Source organism: Ambystoma mexicanum, chromosome 10 (assembly GCF_040938575.1).
Source record: "Ambystoma mexicanum isolate Mex_15411 chromosome 10, UKY_AmexF1_1, whole genome shotgun sequence".
Lineage (NCBI taxonomy): Eukaryota > Metazoa > Chordata > Amphibia > Caudata > Ambystomatidae > Ambystoma > Ambystoma mexicanum.
Window position 1 is genome coordinate 40,021,071 of NC_090932.1, and position 17,165 is coordinate 40,038,235.

General features: G+C 51.6%; 1 protein-coding gene across 8 annotated transcripts in view; it reads right to left on the reverse strand.

The window, feature by feature from the left end:
• TP63 (tumor protein p63) overlaps nt 1–17,165 on the reverse strand; it is a 1,032,286-nt gene that overhangs the window by 50,412 nt on the left and 964,709 nt on the right. For all 8 annotated transcript variants that reach the window (XM_069617458.1, XM_069617460.1, XM_069617462.1 and 5 more), the window contains 2 exons: nt 1,270–1,456; nt 12–127 (listed from right to left, as the gene is read on the reverse strand). In XM_069617458.1, coding sequence (XP_069473559.1) covers nt 12–127; nt 1,270–1,456 — 303 coding nt within the window. The remainder of the gene's footprint in view (nt 1–11; nt 128–1,269; nt 1,457–17,165) is intronic.

Below are 17,165 nucleotides of genomic sequence, written 5' to 3' on the forward strand. Positions count from 1 at the left end.
AGTGCTTTTACCTGTGGTGGTTCGTAGGGGACCAATACACTCTGCCTTCCAGTGATGGGGTCTTCCACATACTGTGCATGGCTGTTACCTTCCACGCGAATCAGGTGGCTGGGAGGTGCAATCTGCCCTAAAGCAAGGAGACAATCCGCCAACAGGTCAGCTAACATGAAAATATTACCCCTGTGCCCACCACGAAAAATGCACCCATTACTGCAGAATTTCATTGCACAGAGAAAATATCAATTTTGAAGCCAAGCAACTGAAGATACATTATACAATTAATCCATCGACTAGCCGCATGACATGTATCCCTTCCTACCAACAGATTATGATGAATGAACAAAGGGTTTCTCAAACATGATGTTCAGTGACGAGTGGGGCAATCGGCATAGGACCTTGACAGGGGTAAGCGGAATATGGCTATGAGTAGGGCGCAGAGTGGGGGAAATCAGCATGTGGCTAGGAGGAGGGCGCCGAGTGGGGGAAATCAGCATGTGGCTAGGAGGAGGGTGCCGAGTGGGGGAAATCAGCATGTGGCTAGGAGGAGGGTGCAGAGTGCGGAAAATCAGCATGTGGCTAGGAGGAGGGTGCCGAGTGGGGGAAATCAGCATGTGGCTAGGAGGAGGGTGCCGAGTGCGGGAAATCAGCATGTGGCTAGGAAGAGGGTGCCGAGTGGGGGAAATCAGCATGTGGCTAGGAGGAGGGTGCCGAGTGGGGGAAATCAGCATGTGGCTAGGAGGAGGGTGCCGAGTGGGGGAAATCAGCATGTGGCTAGGAGGAGGGTGCCGAGTGGGGGAATACGCATCTAGCTATGACAAGGTTGCAGAGAGGGAGGAATCCACATCTGGCTATGAGGATGGGTGCAGAGAGGCAGAAATCAGCATCTTGCTATGAGGAAGGGTGCAGAGTAGGGGAATCGGCATATGGCTAGGAGGGTGTGGAGTAGGGAGAATAAGCATATGGCTAGGAGGAGGGTGTGAAGCAGGGGGAACAGCATATGGCTGTGAGGTGTGCAGAGTAGAGGAATCAGAATATGGGTGTGAGGGGTAGAGGGTGGATCAGCATATGGCTATGAGGAAAATGGGATGCCATCAATGTGGAATTTGAGTGCATAAGGTAAATGGCGGCTCTCTGCAGCCTGCCCTGGCCTCCCGCCTCCCTGCCAAGCAGGTAGCATCCATTTTACGATATTGTGGACGTTGCATGCATCTCCGCCCCCTGAAGTCACAGCCAATTGATATCAAGATATATATAAGGAGCAGACCGTACCCTCGTTGAACTCTCGACTAAGCTCGTGATTGGGGCAGCGCTTGACCACCTCCGTCACATGCTCTGCCTTCTTGTAAACTGGCATTGCGCGGATCACAGCACCCTGTGGCGGGGGAGTCATCACCTTGATCTGGATAGGACACGTCTTGGCAATTTGGCAGTAGAGTTTCTTAAGTTCCGTTGAATACTAAGAATGAAGAAGAAAGGAAATGTTAGCACATATTCGCCGAACACTCCAGAGAGAGGGACTTTTCTCCTCAATTCATGGGGTTCTTCAAAATCCTCCTTCTCCCACAAAATGCACCCTTTCCTAGCAAACAGCAGATGCACAGGTGCTATGACAAAAAAAGCAGTACTAAAATGTCTGACAAGAACGGCCGAGCGCCAAGGATACAGATCGCTTCTTTTTCTTGTGCTTTAGGTGGTGAGAAGAATATGGAATTGGTGGTAGCCTGGGTGCACGATGTGGCGCTGCTTTTGGATGTCTAGTACCCTATTTGATTTTCCCAACTTTGAAAGAATATTCTCTCCCCCTCCAGCCCCACTAGAGGAGAGATGGAGATTATGGCCATGTGGGCGAGACCCCAAGTCACTTGGGGGCTAGAAAGTCGAGTATACTTGACATTAGTGCCAGAAAGAAGGGGGCCTTTTTCCACAGCACAGGCAGGATTTTGATCACGTTCTAATGTGTGGGAGACTGGAGTTGTGTGGATCCACAAGCAAGTCTTACAAGAACCCTGGCAGGAGGCATTGAAGCCAGACTGCATTGTTGCTGGTACTGTTCTAGCACAGAATGTATAGGTGCACACTTCTACAAGTATGAGCTCTCGGTCACGTAGGGCCAGGCGAAAGGTATGAGTCGTGATGCCAGCGATCTGGCACTAAGAAGATTAGATCGTGCTATTTGGCCACATTTGTGTGCCAAAACCTGCACCATACTTGATGCATTAGGAAAGGAAACTATACCCACACAATAAATATTTCTTTATAAAGCATATTGTGTGCGTGTAAAGAAATGTGCCACCAGATCTGGGATTTGCTTTAAAGTTGCAGCCGAGCCGCTGGCCAGCTGCAGTGTAATGTTAGTTTGAACCTTGTGAATGAGGCATTGTGCTGAGAGAATGTGTGCCTGCAGGCCAGGGATTATACACAAAGGTTGGCAGTAGCCTGCGGGAACAGGAAATGTCGCCAAATACAATACCTATATGTTTGTGCACACAGCTTACACAATCCAACACCAGGCAAAGAGTTCCTTCACAAAACAGTCTTCTCGCACCTGCCCCAAAAAGTAAAACATTGATCAAGGTTACTGAAGACTAAGGCGCTGCCTGCCAGAAGAAATGCATACATGCTGCCGCACAAGCGCTGCCTGGTGCTACACATGAAAGATACATGCGGCGTCGGTGGGGCCAACCAGTGTACCGCAGATATAGATTCCTGCAGTGGATATCATATGACCCACAATATTTCAAAGCTCTTACCGATATATTCCAAATTGTGCTTTATACACATGTCCAGAGTTGATGTCCCCTTAGTATGGCACCCGTGGGCCAAGGCAGTCAATAGTAGCTCCTGATAGCAGGGTTTTCCAGCTAACCAAGCGCATCGAGGCTAAAAGTAGGCGCTAGTCAGCTCTCAGCTGGTGTATAGACCCGAATGGCAGAACCAGGACTGATGGTGGGGAGATGCTTACGACTGCAAAGTGTACTTCTCGTGTCTGAGCGCAGGGAAGGCGAAGAGACCCCCCCCCCTTCTCCCCACCCTCCATTACTGCATTCACCACGTGGTGCATCATAGTCTCCTGCACCGGGGCCTCGGCCCTGTTGTGCGGGAAGCCCACATCATGTACGTCATGTGGAAGGAAGGGGAGTAGCCCAGAGAGGATAGAGGTGAGTAATAGAGGTTGAACCATCCGCACGTTTCTGCGTGCTTCCTTGGCTCAGGGCCGGTCTTACACCAGATTGCACCCCAGGCGGGAAGCATTGTTGGCGCCCCCCCTAATCCAACCAGCTGAGCTAGATCCGTAACAGGTATACTCTTGTAGCATAGCGGGCGGAGATCAGAGTTCTATTAGTGGAATTTTCCAATGAACGCCGCAAACTCATGGTACGCACTTTAAATACTGTATTTTACTCATAACAAGAAGATGCATACGTTGGTCAAATAATGGCTGCAAGCAGTTGGGGTTATCACTAAGGTTCTTCTGGGCTTGTCCATGTCTTAAATTTAGTAAGATCTAGAGGACAGTTTAAGGAGAGCTCTAGTTTTCCAATGTCTGGTGTGAAATAATTCACCATTCCTGGCTTTTAGGTTCATAAAAAGAAAATGGGATATTTAAAAAAAAAAAAAAAGCATTTCAAGTTAGTCATGTCGAAAGAGTTTTAGCCATTTAGCTTAGGTGAACAGCGTAGTTTCTACTTGATTCTTCTTAATTTTTTGCAGCAACACTTATCAAGATGTTGTTAGTATTGAGTAATAATATTGCAAGAAGATGCCAAGTTTGTGGTCCACAGGGGGGAAACTCACTTTCTGAATGCTGCCTGCTACTAAGGGCCCAATTCACAGAAGAGTTGTATAATGGCAAAACACATTGGAAAATGCTCTGTGAATCAGGGCCTAAGAGTTACCGATCAGGTATGTGAATAAAATGCAGCAAACTCATTCTGAGGAAGAAGAGGCTAAAGCGCTTTAACTGAATGTTTTTCATTCCCCGAAGGAAGATTTAGCTGGCAAGTTGGACATTGAAGTCACCCTGACCCACCTTCCCCTCTCAAGCAAGCACAAAATAAATACTTTCTATTTGTGAATAATCACTGTCCATTCTGGTCAGAGGAATTAGATTGGCTCAAAGTGGCACACGCAGTATTTTATTTTGCATTTTGTTTTTATTTGTGAACGAGCATAGTGCTTAGAAGTACAGAACGCAGTCTCACCTGGTAGGCGGAACAGTCCCATTGCTGGGGCTTAGCCATATTGGAGAATAGCCATTATGGACGATGCATGAACCAGGTGATGGAGGGGGCTGGTGGGAACATTAAAAGGTGGCAGCACAGAAGCACATAGAATAGATCTCTACAATATGTAGCTGCTCACGTCTATTCCTGTTCCTCCCTGGTCTCCTCACTCCTTTCCCAAGACTCTGCCGACCCGAGGGACCTATTTGAAGGCATGGCGGTGACAGAGAATGTGCACACAATATTGGTTTACTGTGCCACCATCATCATCATAAGTGCACCCAAATACTCTAGAAAAATAGACATCTCCTGAAAAGGATTAAGCTGTACAAATTGCCCCTGAATGGTTGAAATAATTATAACATCAGGGTGAATCCAAAGAAACACATTTTGTTGGAATATCAAAAAAGCTCTCATGTGCCAGCACTCCTGCTGTAGACTCTGTGCCATGATGGGGGTTGAGCCGTTCTCATATATATTTTTCAGAATTTGATGTCCTTGTTTTATGCCCATTTTTTGACTTCACAAAATTTCCTGGGTTTTTGGTTCGTAAAATCTGCTCATGGTATGCACCTGACATCTCCTGCCTTTAATTTTTCTGTTGTAGGTGGGTTGCTCGTAGGAATCTGTTCTGAGCGAGAAAAGGTTACGTCGAAGATTATGGCTCGTGTGTCTAAAAAGAAGGGCTGGATGGAATATGGGCTGGCAGTCCCTGTGTTCTCCTTTTCATTAATAACCGATCTTGTCACGGCTTCTCGGGGGCTGCAGGCTTTGGGGAATGCTACAGATTTTTCTGCAGACTGACACGTGAGTGACGTGATAGATTGCACCCCAGAGTTACTGGACTTCCAAGAATTCCCTCCGGGTGGATGGTATTGGACTAAAGCAATTCCCTCTGCGGTTCTGGACTTCCAGGAAATCGCTCATATTCTGAGCAGAATAGTCCACTCCAGGAGATGCTGAAGTGGTCAGAAAAAACACACATTTTGAGTTTGAATGGAGATGAGCGCCATCAGCCGTGCCCACTATACCTGCTTCACCCTCCATACACTTACTAGAAAGCAGGACCTATATTGTTTCCAGCTTTTCAGTCAGTTTGCTCTGAAGGGCCACAGAGCATTCTGCTATTTTTGCACCGAGTAATGGGTCCTGCAAGACAGTAATAATTTAATAATTTAATAATTTAGCATTTATATAGCTCTAGGATCCCTCAGGCATCTGAGCGCTGCTCATTACTTCCCACGGTGTGTGGTGCTCATTTATCGACCTCGGAAGGATGAAAGGCTGAGTTTGGCTCTGCCCGGATTTGAACCTGCGTTAGCAGGCTCTGCACAGATGTTAAAGCGAGTGCTCTACTCGCTGTGCTATCGGTCCGGCATAGTGATACATGAAAGGGGGGCGGGGGGCAGGGACAGCCAGTGGGCTCACACCACAGGGAAGGGTGTTATGGCAGTCCCAGGGATTTGCTTACAGCTCCAACACCAGAGGACCATGTGGGGGCTATAAAGGGACTTCAAAAGTATTCACACCTCTGGGCAGACGTGGGCATGGGGCACGCTTTTCTGGAAGGATGGGGTAGTTTGCCTGTGCCATCTGCAGCCAGCTGTTTCATGCCACCTTGCCTGCCACTTCCTCAAAACGCCATTAATGGGGGGTTAACATCCGTTGGCTTTCGATAAATGGGCCAGTGACTTATCACCCAGTTATGTCACCTGGACAACCAAATTATTTCTGAAAAGAAGTCCCGATGGGGCACTCTGGAATCATTATAATTGTTAATTGTCGTTAAAGGGTACAGAGAACTGGGTTAGTTAATTTTCCCTATATCGCCACTCTAAATGGGTTATCCCAAAATAATGCCACAGTGGGTCTCAAACTCCAACCAGATATCCACAAAACAGAGTGACTTTTTGAGTATTTATTGCTGGGGGCATATATTGCTAAAAAGAATTAAAATCTTACAACACACCGTTGGAAATGTCTTGGCGTTTGGCATTTATGTGAAAGTCGAAAATACACATTTGGACGAAGGTGATCTATAAAATGTCTCTTTGCATCAATTGACATCCATTCCACCATCATCAGAATTATTGGGTTTGCAGAAGCACTGCAACCCCGAAATGGATTGCGGAGTTAGACTGCTTGCATGCGCTCAGATTGGCCCTGTGTCCCGGGTCTGATTGGCACAGTGTCACTTAATTAAAATGTATGCAAGTGAAAAACAGTATTCATTTATTTTTTCACTCATTTGTTTACGAGATACTGCTGGTACGGCCGGCATCCCCGGCCTAGAGGCTGACACGTCAGGCAGCTGCCAGCACTACTCGCAACACTGGCGACGAGGGAAACGAGACAGCAAACACCTCTAGCGTCCGCTGCACCTCGCCAGTGAGCCGTCCGGTGCGTCCTCCACTGCCTTCGAAGGCCGCAGCGCTGTGGCTCGTTCTGCTGGAGCTCCATTGAGTCACGGCGAGGATCGCCGCCGTTCCAGCACAGTGCGCACACCGCTGTGTGCATGCCGGTAAGCCTGGGAGCCTGTTGACAGACAGAGCCGCAGCTGGGGGTGTGCAACATGTGGCCCAAGAGAAGAAAAAAATAAAGATGCAAGGTGGCAGCTGCACCTGGGGCACGGACGTTATCCCTCACATGGGATGCTGATGGAGGACACCTCCGAGTGTCCACCAATCCAAATACAAGCGACGTGCTCTGCTGCTACATCCTGCTGGGCTGCACAGAGGCAGCTTCATTTCATACACAGTGATGAAAAGAAAGACAAAATGCACCAACGCTGCCCGAGATCACCCAGCAGGACACCAGCTCCACAGACTGTTGCACAGTGGCAGATGCCACCCCCCACCAGCATCAAGCTGCTGACCAATAGGCAGATCGGATTTGATAGGAGCAGTGGGTAATCAGTGAACTGCCTCCATGGTGGAGCATGGCGAAGACCAAGGTGTACCACAGCAAGGGGGTGCTAAAGTTGCATTTCTAAGGAAACCATGCCCAATCAACCTGCAACCCCAACAAGACAAGGGGCCAAGGTGGACCAAATGGGTTGAAGACTGAGGACTTCATCAGGGCCGCAGGGGGAGAAGTCACCTGTCATGAAGGACATTTTCATGAATCTTGCCAGAAAAGAAATAAAATGCATCATTAAGACTATTCCGGCAGGCGAAAGGACCACATATGACCAACTTGTAGCGGCTCGGAACAGAACATTGGTAATACAGCCAAACAGGGACTATGAGAGATACGTTTTTAATCAATGCCAGCAGTCCCCACACGAGACAGTGGAAGAATTCATCACCTGACAGAAGCTAGTCCACTGCCTGTTTTCGCAGTTCTCTGATGAATCAGTCTGTCTTAGAGTCATTGAGGGGTGTGTGTCCTCTACACTATGGAAACAACTTCTAAAGAAGTCCCTTACCATTGATGAGGCGATCAGGGTGGCAAGGGTGCACGAAAGAGTAGAGGTGCAAGTGACCGCCATGGAGACACCAAGACAAGGAATGACAAGGAGGAGACTATAGCTGTGTTCTCAACGCCTGGGAACCTAGAGAGCGGATCCAGTTACAACCAGGCTGCAGGTAGAGGGCCACATATACAGACGCAGATGGGTCCCCACCCTCAGAGGCTATGCTACCGATGTGGCAGACATTCCCACACGCAGGAACGTGCCCAGCTGTTAGCCAACGCTGCTTGAAGTGTGGCAGTGAAGGCCATTTTCGCACAGTTTGTCGGGAAGGAAGACCATTCCTGCCAGGACGACAACCACCAGTGATGCCAGTAGGCTGGTGCTAATCGGCCAGACAAAACTCACAACAGCAGTGGCGACGGACACCATTTTACCCACAGATGCCGAGACTGATGATCCGGGCCATGGACCAGGGTCAAGACTTGAGACTCCCTGTCAGGAGATTAGCTGTCGATAACTACCCAGAGCAGTATCAATGCCCAGGAGATTCATACGACTAGGACGAATACTTGCAAAAGCCGTACCCTGAATACACAGACAAATGTGTCAAACTTATGCATGGGGCCCCAAAGGTCATGGTCAACATGGGAAAAGTACCACACTATTTCCTGATGGACACTGGCACTACCGTCAACATAATGGGAGAAGAACAAGTTACTTTCTTACCTGGTAACGTTCTTTCGATGGGATGGTCCGACGACGTATTCCATATCTATGACATGTAATCACCACAGCTGTGCTGCTTCGGAAACTTTTCCGGCGTCTGCGTCCTGCGTCGATGACGTCGATGCGCCGACGTCGAGGACCTCCTCCGATGTCATCCAATGTGATAAGTAGGACGCACGACGCCCGTAGCCTCAGTTGTAGTTTTTTCCCCCCAGAACGTGTGACATAAGTCAACTGCCAGTCAGACACAAAGCCTTGCTGAACGTAAGCTGCAATCGCAAAAGAAATTCTGCAGCGGGGAAGGCAGGGCGGGAGCGATGTGGAATACGTCGTCGGACCATCCCATCGAAAGAACGTTACCAGGTAAGAAAGTAACTTGTTCTTCGAGGGGATTGGGTCCTCCGACGTATTCCATATCTATGACAGACTCCCAAAGCAGTACCAAAACAAGGAGGAGGGAAAGAATTTAGAAGCAAAAATTTAGAATAGCCAATCAAATAGCAGAGCAAAGGACCGCCTTGCCAAAGGCCAGATCCTGCCCTCTGATGGAATCGAGGGAATAATGCCGTACAAATGTATGTACTGAAGCCCAGGTGGCTGCATCACAGATGTTGCGAATAGGAACACCCCTCTGCAGGGCAGTAGATGCAGCCACACCCCTGGTAGAATGGGCCCGCAAGCCAGCCGGTGGGTCCTTACCCGCTAAGCGGTAACACTCCGAGATGGCCAAAATAATCCAGCGGGACAAAGTCTGTTTCGTCACAGCTTGCCCCAAACGCTTTCCAGCGTAACCAATAATGAGTTGATCATCCACTCTGACCCGGGACATGCGTGAAACATAAAAACTTAAAGCTCTCCTAGGATCAAGCCTATGGAGCCTCTCCTCTTCCTTACCAGGATGCGGAGGAGGATAGAATGCCGGAAGAACAACCTTCTGGGCTAAATGAAATTCCGTCACTACCTTCGGAAGAAAAGAAGGACGAACTCGAAGGACAACCCTGTCCTTGTGAAAAACAGTGAAGGGTGGCTTAACTGAAAGTGCCTGTAACTCACTCACTCTGCGAGCGGAAGTAACCGCAACTAAAAACACAGTTTTCAGAGTTAACAGCCTCAAAGGGCAAGAATGTAAAGGCTCAAACGGAGCACCCATAAGAAACCTAAGGACAAGGTTTAAATCCCAACCGGGCACCAGGAAAGGTGACGGAGGGAACACATTAGTGAGCCCTTTCAGAAACTGTGAAATTAAAGGGATTTTAAAGTAAGAACACTCTTCAGACGAGCGCTTAAAGATGGACAGCGCCGCCAGGTAACCTTTAATGGTACCCACTTGCAAGCCCCTGTGGGCCAGAGAAAGCAAAAAGGACAGAACCATGGGGATGTCACATGCAAAAGGATCCACATTGCGAACTCTGCACCAGTCGCAGAACTTACGCCAACGGCAACGGTACAGAGACTTCGTTGCTGGCCTACGGGCCGAAAGCAACACCTCCATCACGTCTTCAGGGAGGTCCCAATCCATATACCTCAACCTTTCAGAAGCCAAGCGTGAAGGTTGAGGGATCCGACCTCTGGATGGAGAACCTGACCCCCCCTCCCGTGAGAGCAGATCGTCTCGGTAGGGAAGACGACGTGGAGGGCAGATGGACAAGTCGAGAAGGTCCGGGTACCACGTCCTCCGAGCCCACGCCGGAGCAATGAGGATCATCCGGGAACCGAACTTCCGTAACCTCCGCAGCACTTGTGGGATGACGGGGACTGGAGGAAAGGCGTACAGCAGCGGGAATGACCACTCCACCACGAACGCGTCTCCCAAGGCTCCCTTCGGAGGAAATTCCCGCGAGCAAAACCTTTCGCACTTCCGGTTGACACTGGAGGCGAAGAGATCCACTTGAGGGGTCCCCCAAAGGGCGAAGATCTCCAAGAGAATCTCCTGAGCCAACTCCCACTCGTGAGAGATCGCGCTCTGCCTGCTCAGAGCGTCCGCCGTCACGTTTTCGTCTCCGGCCAGATGAACTGCCGAGATCGAAACTTCCTGCTGGATGGCCCAGAACTCGAGCTGCATCGCCTCCCTGCACAGAGGAAGTGACCCTGCCCCACCCTTTTTGTTGAGGTAGTGCATGGCCACTGTGTTGTCCGTCAGGATCAGGACATTCTTTCCTCTCACAGTCGGCAGAAAAGCCTTCAGGGCTAGCCTGACGGCCCTCAGCTCCAACAGAGCTGAAACTTGTGCACCATCTGCTGAATGTGAAGAGCCCTCACCTGGGGAGGAAAACACTGCCCCAGGGAAGTGTCGAGCACTGCTCCGATGTACTGGAGCCTCTGTGTTGGCGTCAAATGGGACTTCTTTAAATTGAGGGAGAAGCCCAGCCTGTGAAGGGAGTGGCAGGGGACGGACAGATGATCCAGGACTTGCTCGGGAGAGCTCCCCCTGATCAACCAATCGTCCAGGTAGGGGTAGACGTGAATCCCCCCTTGCCTGAGATGCGCTGCCACCACCACCATGAGCTTGGTGAAAACCCTCGGGGCGGAGGTCAATCCGAACAGCAGGACCCGAAACTGAAAGTGCGAGTCGCCAACCGCGAACCTCAGGTACTTCTTGTGCTTGGGATGGATCGGCACATGGAAGTAAGCATCCTTGAGGTCGAGCGACACCAACCAGTCCTGAAGCTGAAGGGCCTGGAGGACTTGAGAGAGAGTAACCATCTTGAACTTGTCCTTCCTGAGGAGTTTGTTCAAACCGCGCAAGTCCATGATGGGTCTCAATCCCCCGTCTTTCTTGGAAATCAAAAAATAAGGGGAATACCATCCCTTGTTCCTCTCCGCTACAGGCACCAGTTCTATAGCGCCTTTCTCCAGCAGGGCTTGAATTTCCTGCGCAAGGAGCGGATCCGGACACTTCAAAGAGAGGTTCCCCGGTGGATTGTCGCGAGGCCTGTGCCGAAAGGGAAGACAGTAGGCCTGGGTTATGATCTCCAGAACCCACACATCTGAAGTAATGGCTTGCCACTCTACAAGATGCTGCGCCAGCCTTCCCCCAACCGGCGAACCATGGGACATGGCCTCATGACTGAGTAGGAGCGGCTGCGGCGTTACCTGAGGGCAAAGAGGCAACTGCCCGAGCGGCCTTGGCACCACGGGTACCCTGTCGTCCACCTCTGGTACCCCCTGCGTTGGCCTCTGACTGCCAGCTCCTCTCGCTTTACTGAAGGACAAGTAATAGCGAAAGGAACCACCCCTCCACTGCTGTCCCCTAGGACGAAAAAGCGGAGGTTGGCGAACTGCAGCGCCCAACGACTTCGCTGCAGCTTTTGAGGTCTGCAACCTCTCAAGGCTCTCGTCAGCCTTGCTGCCAAAAAGGTGTTCACCGTCAAAGGGCATGTTGAGGAGCCGGGACTGCACATCAGGAGCAAACCCCGACTTCCGCAACCACGCAAACCTGCGTATCACGGTGCTCGCCGCCATGGACCTACTGACGCATTCAGCCAAGTCCAGACCCGACTGAACGGACTCACACATGGCATCCTTACCATCCTGGACCATAGCAAGGAAACCATCCCGTTCATCCCCTTCGGGAATATGTTCAGCCGCTAACGCAACACAGTTCCACAGAGTGTGCGTGAAACGTGACAAGGCACAAATGGAGTTGGCCGCCTGAAGCGCCATACCACCAGAAGAAAACACTTTCTTCGCCCAGCCATCAAAACGTTTGTCGTCCCTATCAGGAGGGATGGTAGGGTACGACGCCTGCTTTGCCGGGGCCGTGGCCGCCTGCACCACCAAACTTTCCGGAGTGGGGTGCCTGGTCAAGTAGCAGGGGTCGCTCCTGGCTGGACGGTATTTACGCGACAAGGATCTGCCCACCGCCGGGCGACTCTCCGGAGCAGTCCAAGCCGCCGCCGCCCTTCTCTGTAAAGCCATATGGAACGGCAGTACCGGGTCAGTTGGGGGACCAACATCAAGGATGTCCGTCAGATCATCCTGCACAAACTCCCCTGGGGGAGCAGACCATCCCAGATACTCAGAAACCCTAGCCATAAGGCGCCGGTACGAGGAATCGGCATGGGAGCCAGGCTCAGGCCTACAAAATTCCAGAGAGGTGTCCAGTCCACTGGCATCATGCAGTGACTGCCTCAAATCGTCAAACTGACTATGGCCCGAGACAATTTCATCTGGCACCTGACTAGGAACCAGGCCATCAGAATCCTCATCCGCCTCTGAAATATATTCCAGGTGGCGAAAAGGCACCCAAGAGTGCTTGCTCTTAACCAGAGCCTTCCTACGGGGCACACCCGTGACACGGGGAACCTCCGACACGAAAGGCGTCGATGGCGTCGAGCGAATCGGCGCCGACGTCGAGAAAACCGGCAACGGCGGCGAGAGGATCGGCGTCGACGTCAGATGCAGTGACTGCAGTATCGGCGGCGTCGACACAGCCCTCGAAGCCGGAGCCCCGAGCGTGTCCCTCGACGACCTGATAGTCGACGGCTTCGACGACTTCCTCGAAGCCGGAGCCTCGAGAAAGCCTGTCGACGCCCTCGACGCCTCAGACGTCGATGTCTTCCTCGAAGACTTCACAGGAGCACACGGTCTCGAACGCGTCGAGGACCGGGACCTGGAACGGGTACGGCGAGAACGAGCCTCCTTGTCCGAACGGGACCGCTCCCGTGACTCGTGCCGACCACTCTTGCGAGCGGTGTCTCTCGACCTCTCACGGCCGACCCCACTCGGGGGCGCGGACGGCTGAGTACCCTGCGACTCAAGAATCGCCAACATTTTCTTCCCGAAGGAAGCCCATTCCTCCGGCGTCGCACGGCTGGTGGGGTAACCGACGTGCCGGGCAGAATCCTCGGAAGAGGACCTGGAAGGCAACCGGTGTCGGCGCTTCCGAGAATGCCTCGAAGAGGCTGAGGAGTGGCGAGACCCACTCCTAGAAGAAGACCGACGAGACTTCCGACGATGACGCGGAGAGTCACCCCTCGAATCATCCGTCGAAAGCCCCGCCGACTGACTGCCGGGGCTTGGACACCCGACCTACCGACAACAACTTCTTACGTTCGCGTAAGGCTTTGGACGTGAGCGACTGGCAGTCGATACAGTCATCCGTGTCGTGGGCCTCCCCGAGGCACCAGAGGCAGGCGTCGTGCGAGTCAGTCACCGACATCTTGGACCCACACTCCCCGCACTTCTTAAAGCCCGGACGCGGGGTTGAAGACGAAGTGGAAGACATCGCCGAAGGAAATTCACAAACGAACAGGTTCGAAGAACCAGAAAGAACAGAACTCCAAAGAGTCGAGGCTTAGAACCGAGAAACACGAAGCAACACGTTCGCGGAAAAAACGGAACTGAGGCTACGGGCGTCGTGCGTCCTACTTATCACATCGGATGACGTCGGAGGAGGTCCTCGACGTCGGCGCATCGACGTAGGACGCAGACGCCGGAAACGTTTCCGAAGCAGCACAGCTGTGGTGATTACATGTCATAGATATGGAATACGTCGGAGGACCCAATCCCCTCGAATAAGAATTCCTACAAATGGGGGACAGAAGAGAGCTGACTCAGTCCAATGTGTGCATTTTTCAGTGGGGAGCCAGCACGCCACTGCTAGGATAATTCCAGAGGACGCTCTCACAAAATGGGAAGAAGACAGAGACCACCATCCATGTGCTCGGAAGCCCCGTCAATGGAAAATGTCTGCTCAGTTACTGTACAACGCAGGCCCTAGGCCTGTTAGACATCCATTACCAGGGCGATTAAGTGGGTCGTTGAAATGTGAAGTCCCAAGAAAACCAAACCATTGCTCACATGACCGGGATGCCGACGGGGAAGGAAGTAATCAGGCGAGCATTCCCAGAGCCGTTTCAAGGGCGTGGAAAGCTAAAGAACACAGTAGTTCAGCTACGGGAGCATCAGACCCATTCCACAACACCCAAAGTGAGTAGGCTTCCACCTGCAGGAAGCAGTGTCCAGGGAGTTGCAACAGTTAATGGACAATTACATTATTGAAAGGGCAACTGGGCATACTCCATGGATCTCGCCTCTGGTTGTAGTGCCCAAGGATGAGAATGATAAGGCTCTTGTCACGAGCCGCGCAACACCGCCCACCTCCCAACGCATAACACCGCCCGCCTCCCAGCGACACCCTACCTGCGGCGGTGGTCCTTCCCGGGCGCGCCCCTTCAGAGGCCGTGGCGCCGGGCTCCCCGTATAGGGGAGGCGGCGCACGGCGTCATGGAAACTGTGGCCGCAGTGGCGCTGGGGTGGATTGGTCCTCACCACCCCGGCTTCCTGGTCATCGCCCACGTGTTGCTGAAGGAGCGGCCCGCCCAGCCAATCCTGTTGCCGCTTCCTGGTTGCAAGGGTCACGTGATACGCGACGCCCCTCACGTGACTCAGTGAGGAAGCGATCACGTGACCCAAGCACCGGCTCAAAAGTACACTGAAGCCGAGCTTCCGCCCTTCTCAGCTGTTTTCAGCATTGCGAGTGGCGTTGTGTTTATCCTGGATCTTGACCTTCCGGCTTTTGAACCCTGGCTTCTGGTGATTTTGGAAGGTCTTGCCTGCTCCTTGGATTTGGTTGCCCAGACTTTGCCTTGTGGATTTTGGACTTTCTGGCTTGCATCATTGGACCTGCTTCTTATGGATTTCGGACTTGGCTTTTGGAACTTTCGAGTTTTGCCTTCCTCGGATTTTGGACACTTTGGCTTTGGACATTTTGGAACTGCTTCTTTGGCTCAAGGTTGTTTTGGACTTCGGCTCAACACCACGTCAAGCCCCAAGTGAGGGGGTTCTGACCCCCAGCGCCCCCGGCTGTCTCCCCATCCTGGTTCTTCTCCCATGCTAGGTAGGTCCCACTCCATTTTCTTGATTATTGGTCATTCCCAGGTTACTGCCTTATACTCACACTCACCTGCTTTTCCCTTGCAGCACCTGGTACCCGTGTTCCTGACCCTTTACACCTGTGGCCTCAATAACTGGTGAGGGAGTATATTATTCTCTCCTTCACTGGTGCTTGGGGACGTAAGTACCCATAGACATCGCAGAGGTTTCGTTGTGACAGCTCTGCATCGATAGGAGAGTGGCCAACATCGCTAGAGAGAGGGAGAGACATTCAGGACGAAAAAAAGAGGTCATGCTTGTTCAATTGAACTATGCCACAAAAATCTCCAAGCTGGATCTCAACCAGGGATACCACCAGATGGAACTACACCCTGAATCAAGAGCAATCGCGACATTTGCCACGCACCATGGGTTGTTCGGTTACAAATGTCTCCATTTTGGGATATCGTCGGCTGCAGACCTTTTTCTGGAGGCCATCAGGCATCTACTGATCCCAGTGAAGTCAGCATTTAACTACTCAGACGAGATCCTGGTTTTTGGCACGCATGACCGGGCCCTACTGCCTGTGTGTGACATCCTGAGTGGGGTCGGACTCACTTAACTATGAGAAGTGCAATATCAGCAGGGGAAAACTGCTGTTTTACAGACACATTCTCTGGACAGGGAATGCAACCTTACCCAGAAAAAGTATGAACCATCAGCAAACTCCCAGCACTGACACAAGTGGCTGATGTCCTGTAATTTCTAGTATGAAAGGGCACTGTACCCGGTATCGAGATACGCCGTCGCTACCAAGCCCCTACAGAGTCTACTGCGGAAGGAAGCGCCATTTCACTGGTCGCAGGAATGCAACGCATCTTGCCTACTTTTACATGGCCTGGCATACGCAAATCGTGGTTGACGCCAGCCCCATAGGGTTATGAGCCATCCTAGCCATCCAGCAGGCTTTATCGTGGCCTATACCGGCTGGGCGCTATGCCAAACAGAGCGCATACTCGCAGGCGGAGAAAGTCTAGCGGCAGTCTGGGCATGCAAGTTCATTTTGTTATTGGGAAGAAATTCACGCTCGTGCAGAACACCAGGACACTTGTCATTGCTCGGCAACCCGAGGACGAAGATGCCGCTGAGATTTGACAGGTGGGGCATCTGCCTCCAGCAATACAATTAAAACATTATCCACAGGCCAGGGGCTGACCACAACCGTGCAGACTCCATATTGCGACAACCAAGCCTGAAACACCAGTTACTGAGGGAGATTGATGTAGAAAACCTCGGCTATGTGACACAGGCCTTGCCACCGGCTTCAACGATGGACAAATTGGCACAGGCATCACACGAAGACCCATCCATCAGCATGGCCAAGGAACACACCAAGTGGAAGGACTACAAGCTACAGTTCCCACGCCATATAGGTGCCAAGAAGTTAGTCATAGAAAGGATGGCAAAAGTGTGGACAGAGTTGGCTGTGCCTGAAGAGGATGCTGCATGGTCATACCACCCTTCCTGCAAAGGAGCCTAGTGTGGCAAGCACATGAAGGGCAGCGGGGGGTGGAAGCGACCAAGAAAATGCTCAGGCAAACTGTGTGGATGATATGGTGAAGAGGCAGCCGGGAAGGGTTTCCTGTGCCAATGTGTGGCCAAGAGCGATCCGCCACTCCCTCTACAAGTGACAGTGATTCCTGAGAGGGTGTGGTACAAAGTTGCATGGGCCACTGGACACAGGGGGCTACCTACTCGTGATCATGGATGAGTTTTCAAGGTTTCCATTTCTAAAGAAGACCTCCTCCACCGCATTTGCCCAGGTTGTGGGAGTTCTTGACGAGGTCTTCAGTGAATGGGGCATCCCCCACACCATGAAGGCTGACAATCGGCTGACATTCATCGGGCAGGAGGGTCACAATTTTGTGAGACATCTAGAGTTCACACACCAGAAGAGAACGCCATTGTGGTCTTAAATGAACGGC